The 5,890-nt window shown below is 38.1% G+C and overlaps 2 protein-coding genes across 2 annotated transcripts in view; one reads left to right on the plus strand and one right to left on the minus strand.

Annotated features, from left to right (window-relative positions):
* Nucleotides 1-2,177, plus strand: part of LOC107726230 (TCF3 fusion partner-like) — a 3,569-nt gene extending 1,392 nt beyond the window's left edge. Inside the window, exons 3-5 of the mRNA XM_016535752.1 lie at nt 800-869; nt 984-1,121; nt 2,017-2,177. Of these exons, the coding sequence (XP_016391238.1) occupies nt 800-869; nt 984-1,121; nt 2,017-2,091 (283 nt within the window). The 3' untranslated portion in view covers nt 2,092-2,177. The remainder of the gene's footprint in view (nt 1-799; nt 870-983; nt 1,122-2,016) is intronic.
* A 650-nt stretch (nt 2,178-2,827) lies between these two features.
* Nucleotides 2,828-5,541, minus strand: LOC107726236 (39S ribosomal protein L51, mitochondrial-like). Its single transcript, XM_016535759.1, has 4 exons — nt 5,397-5,541; nt 5,167-5,252; nt 4,980-5,087; nt 2,828-3,178 (listed from the first exon to the last, which is right to left on the minus strand). The coding sequence occupies exons 2-4, from the start codon at nt 5,249-5,251 to the stop codon at nt 2,982-2,984; spliced, it is 390 nt and encodes a 129-aa protein (XP_016391245.1). The 5' UTR covers nt 5,252; nt 5,397-5,541; the 3' UTR covers nt 2,828-2,981.
* Nucleotides 5,542-5,890: the final 349 nt, after the last annotated feature.

A 5,890-nucleotide genomic window follows, 5' to 3' on the forward strand; every position in this document is an offset into this window, starting at 1 on the left:
TTAACGAAAAAGTACTGAAAATGAAAAACATCCGAGATTAGGATGAGTTTGTTTCTTCATCAGGTTTGGAGAAATGTAGCATTGCATCACTTGCTCCTCTGCAGTGAATGGGTGCCGTCAGAATGAGAGTCCAAACAGCTGATAAAAACATCACAATAATCCACAAGTAATCCACAGCACTCCAGTCCATCAGTTAACGTCTGGAGAAGACAAAAGCTGCGTGTTTGTAAGAAACGAATCCATCAAGACCTTTTTTTGTAGTTTTGGACAAAATATGAGTCCATCAAAAGTACATCAAAACCAGCCACATATGTGTTTAGAGCTGTTTAAACGGTGCTTGATCTGTGCAGATTTCTCTCCTGATTCACACCAGAACACTTTTTCACTGGAGGAAGCGTTATTATGAATTATGGACTTGTATTTTAGTTAAAACATCTTGATGGATTTGTCTCAGTCTGTTAATTGATGGACTGGAGTGCTGTGGATTACTTGTGGATTATTGTGATGTTTTTATCAGCTGTTTGGACTCTCATTCTGACGGCACCCATTCACTGCAGAGCATCCATTGCTGAGACACTGATGCAATGCTACATTTCTCCAAATCTGATGAAGAAACAAACTCATCTGAGGGTGAGCACATTTAAGCAAATTTTCATTTTTTCATTTTTCACTTTAATCTTTTGATTTATTTTTTGATTATCTATCCCAACTGTGAATCTCTCATTTGGTCCATTAGTATCGTAACACAGTAGCATGTTTAATGGCTGAACGTGTGTGTGTGTGTGTGTGTGTGTGTCAGGTTTCTGATGAAGACTCTGGACTCGTATGGAGATGATTACAGGACGGCACAGCTCACCATCACACTGGAGGTCACCCAATTCTGATCCGAGTTTTCAGTTTGATATTAATTAAACTGTTTGTTCTAACACTAGTCTGTATCGATGGCTGATGACTCGTGCTTCACGCTTCATGTGTTCCTACAGGATGAAGGGAAGGCAGGTTTAGATTCAGCTGTTGGTGCTGATGAAGACAGCTGTTCTCCAACGTGTCCTCATCAGTCGGCAGCTGGACCAAAGAAAAAGAGACACCGGGTCCCAAAGGACAGAGAGAGAGACGCACAGGTATAAGAGACCCGGAGACTTTGGTTTAAAGAATAGAAACCCTCAGTATGCTCCTACACTGCTGGCCAAACGTTTGGGGTCGGCAAGATAGTTTGTGAAAGAAGTCTCTGCTGCTCACCGAGGCTGCATTTATTTGATATAATACAGTAAAAATTTTGAAAAATTATTACAATTTAAAATAGCTGTTTACTATGTGAATATCTGTTAAACTGTAATTTATTTCTGTGATCAAAGCTGTATTTTCAGCATAATTTCTCCAGTCTTCAGTGTCACATGATCTTCAGAAATCATTCTAATATGCTGATTTGCTGCTCAAGAAACATTTCTGATTATCATCAATGTTGAAAACAATTGTGCTGCACAGTGTTTTAGTGGAAACTGTGATGCATTTTATTTTTCAGGATTCACAGATGAACAGAAAGTTCAAAAGAACAGCATTTATTTAAAAAATTTTTTTTTTTTTTTGCATTATAAATGTCTTTACTGTCACTTTTTTCTTAATTTTAATGTCTCTGCTGAAAAAAAAAAAAAAAGTATAAATAAAATCTTACTGACCCCAAACAGTAGTGTGTCAGTGACCCATTAATGCATGTAATATTATTTTCCACCGAGATGAAACGTCATTTCACAAAGCGACTTCCATAGAGAACATTATAGTCTGAAGTTCTGAACTGACATAGTTTATTTTCTTAATGCACATTCAAATTGAAATGTGCACTGCTGAATCACATGCATCTCCATTAACTCTATTTGAAAGCATCACGCCTCTCCTCATGATTCGAGGAATCATTGGTGCACAAATGCTGCAATATCCATAACCGTAGCTATAAGCAGCAGTAATAGTGACGCTCGTCTTCGCGGATGTTTTAAAGTGTGTTTTGTTGTTTCCCGTCAGATGGAGTCGGAGCATCCGCTCGTGACGGAGGGTCAGTTCACAGGATTCCCCAGCCCTAGTTCACCGTCTCACTGATCCCAGACCAGAAGATCACGCCGAGGCTGACAGACTCTAACTCCCAGCATGCATCAAATCACCGAACTGTTTTTGTGGGGGTGAAATTTTTTTTTTTTTGTCGAGAAATTACTTTTTTTTTATCAATCTTTTTAATGTAACTCCAGCATTTGGGCCCGATCTTTTGTCATGATGAAGACATTAAAACATTTTTTCAGTTTAACTCTTTCGCCGCCATTGACTAGTTATCTCCTCTTTTACAAGAAAACGCTTTCCCGCCAAAGACGAGTTTTTACGGCTTTTATACACTTGGGGGCGCTATTACGTATCTTCTGAACGAGTACAAACACACGTGAACAGGACGGAGAAACGAGCGATCTCTTATGGAAACAGATGCATATGAAAAATAATGCGATCATCAGCAATAGACAGCATATAAATGAAAACTGCATAAAATGTTGATCCAGGAAGTGATGTCTGTGCAAGCTTTAGAGGTGTTGATGGAAGCGATTTACTGGATTTATGCTTTGATAATCATACTGAATATTATCCAGATGTAGTGTTTGATAAAAATGCGATTTTCTCACCTTTTTGCTCAATTATGCATTTATGAAACCTACCTATATTTAAGTGTTGATAAAAAAAAAAGAATGCTTTAAAGCTAGAATAAAACAGATTTTTTTTTTTTGTTTAAAAGTAGAGGATCTTTATTTTGGCGTATTGCATATTCAAATATTCATACAGCAAAATATACTGGAGGCCATCAAATTGTAGTGAAAATCATCAAAATCGCTGGCGGTGGCTGGCAACTTTTTTCAACAATGCTGGCGATGAAAGAGTTAACGACCAGAACTTTTGACACCAAATGAACTCCACATCCGTACAAGTAAAGCATGCGGCTGTGGTGGAGTCTATCTGTGTTTGCCGTATCTGTTGAAGCGGCGGTACAGGAAGCTGATCCTCTTATCCAGGTTGTGCTTGTCCTCAGTCAGCATTCGCTCTCCCACCATCCGCTTCTTCCTGATGAGCCGCTGGAGCTCGTTTCCGCTGAAGCCTCGGAGCCACACCGGTCCTCGGATCAGGTCTTTCGGATGAGCTTTAAAATCTCCTGCAGTCAAACACAGTCAATGCTGATCAATGTACCATAGTGCTGGATGATTTATGCAGAATATTTAGCATTTTAATGCATTATTGGTCCATTATGTTTCCTAGGGACTGTCCTGGTAGGTCATTTAAAACAAAGCACATCAAGACCAATATTTCAATCACATCTCAGTAACACAATGAGACCAATTAGAACCGGAACGAGGAATTCATTTTCATGCGTCAGAATGAATCTGTTCAAAATACAGTGATTTGCTTGTTTGCATCATGCTCATGGAACTCTCTGTGTGGCATTTTACATGCATTTAAGTTATTTACTTGGTAACTATGAAATAATTTAAGTGCATTTTTCACTGTGTATTGTTGTTTTGGTGCATGCATGTTTTTTTCTTTTAGTAAAAAGCGCCTTCATTATCTTACTGTATGTTCACATTTTGTATCTTAATTGATTTGAGAGCAATGAATGTGCATGCAAAGTTTATGCAGGCTGTACCAATTTTAAGACTTTTGTGTCGAGACAATCTGACTCATATATGCAATTTGCCAAAAATCACCTTGAGCAAAGAGTCAGGTTTAAAAAGAAAAACGTACGTTATTGTAGCTTGTCAAACAGTAAAATATGAAACTTACTAAAGTTAAGACCTGAAGTTTACTCAAAATTAACACTGGTCTACTAATTCATCAAAGGAGAATTCAATTTTATCTAGTCGAGTTCAGTAAAAAAAAAAATTGTCAAAGTTTGTTTTTTTATTTTTTATTTGTGGAGCTAATTTATTAGACTGATGCAGCACTGAAAAGAAGCGTGAGAAACGAAACCCATTTGACCCTCACAAGGCTTTGAGAAAAAGACAACACTAGGTACATATAATATTAGATAATATTTACTTATATGCACCTCAATTGCAAATAGTCGCTACAAGCTCATGACAAAAACACATTTTTCTAATTCCATGTCCGTGCAGCTAATTTGAACATAAAATATGCACACTACATAATAGAAATATGGAAATTATGGAATTTCTCATATACTGTATTTCTGTTTAGTCTCTGCAACATGCTTTTTTCTTGAAACGTGTATTTTTAGTGTCGATTTCTGGGAAACTGCGTGAAAACCAACGCAACACAGAAGTTGAACACAACAGCAGACTGAACTTACAAAGAGCGATTTCTATTCTAGCCGATGAAATATGGAAATTGAGAAAAAAAAAACATTATAGAAATGTACAGTGAAACTATTTAAAGGGGTCATATGATGCTGCTAAAAAGAACATTATTTTGTGTATTTGGTGTAATGAAATGTGTTTATGTGGTTTAAGGTTCAAAAAACATTATTTTCCACATACTGTACATTATTGTTTCTCCTCTATGCCCCGCCTTTTTGAAACGCGTCGATTTTTACAAAGCTCATCGGTCTGAAAAGCGAGGTGTGCTGTGATTGGCCAGCTATCCAGTGCGTTGTGATTGGCCGAATACCTCAAGCGTGAGACGGAAATGTTACGCCCCTCACATACTGTGATGCCTGCTGCAACCACATGTGACGACCCCGGGCTGGACTCCACTTGGTCCATGGTGAAAGCAAATCTTCCCACATTGTGATGTAGACATGTGGGGGCGTGTTTAAACGAGGCGTTTTAGGTAGGCGTGGTTAACTCTTAACTTTTATAAAGAATATCTCTTTGGATTTGAGACTTTAGTCTTTGCAACTTTACAGATCTTCTTTATGCACCAAGAGCTTGTAACACTCCAAAGAGAAAGGAACAATTGAAATCGCATCATATGACCCCTTTAAGTTTTAATGCGCTTACCCAAGATCCCGATGTTGTCATAGACTCCAAACATGCTTCTCTTCTCCGTCCATCGATCCACCTCTCTCAGTTTGGGAACAGCGTGCATTCGTATTCTAGCGCACGAGCCTGTGTGATACATACAGCACACTTTACTCACACTGCACACATTACTAGAGAGTGGATCAGCAGTGGATCTGTGCGTCACCTGTGCTGAAGAGTCTCGCGCACAGCAGAGCCGATGATTGACAGGCGGTCACCGCGCGCCTCAACACTCCTCCAAACACACACATGCTGCAATAACCACCAGAGAACAGCGATCAGCTATTACAGCTAACGTTACAGCAATTATAACGTGTTCATGAATCACTTCAACCATGACCTTCGGTCGCGAGCACAGGACATTAGATCCAGCCGCGCTTTAAAAACACACTTTACCTTCAGCAAATCCGCGTTGAAAATGAGAAAGAGCTTTTAAATGACACCTGAATGTTATATACTTTAAAATCCTCTAGATAAAGCTAGCGATACCGGTGTGATATCATGTGTGCGCAGTACTGCTACAGCCATTGAACGCTTTTCAGAATAAAAGTCAAATTTATACTCAAGAATGCATTTTATTTTTTCAAACTAAAAGTATTCCTGTTTCGCAGATAGTAAGGAGTTTGGATGAATGTTATAATATTTTTCCATTTATACCAGCAAACGTTAAAAATATATGTTAAAATTAACATTGTTTAGAATCTGTGTTGGGGGTAACGCATTACAAGTAACGCGAGGTACGTAATCAGATTACTTTTTTTCAAGTAACTAGTAAAGTAACGCATTACTTTTTAATTTATAGAAAATAATTTGAAAATATTTTTCAAAAAAGTAACGCCAGTTACTTTGTTTTCCCATTTATTGATTGAAAGCTCTCCTGTCCCCATGTT

The sequence above is a fragment of the Sinocyclocheilus rhinocerous genome, unplaced genomic scaffold, assembly GCF_001515625.1.
Source record: "Sinocyclocheilus rhinocerous isolate Xijiao unplaced genomic scaffold, SAMN03320098_v1.1 scaffold216, whole genome shotgun sequence".
NCBI lineage: Eukaryota > Metazoa > Chordata > Actinopteri > Cypriniformes > Cyprinidae > Sinocyclocheilus > Sinocyclocheilus rhinocerous.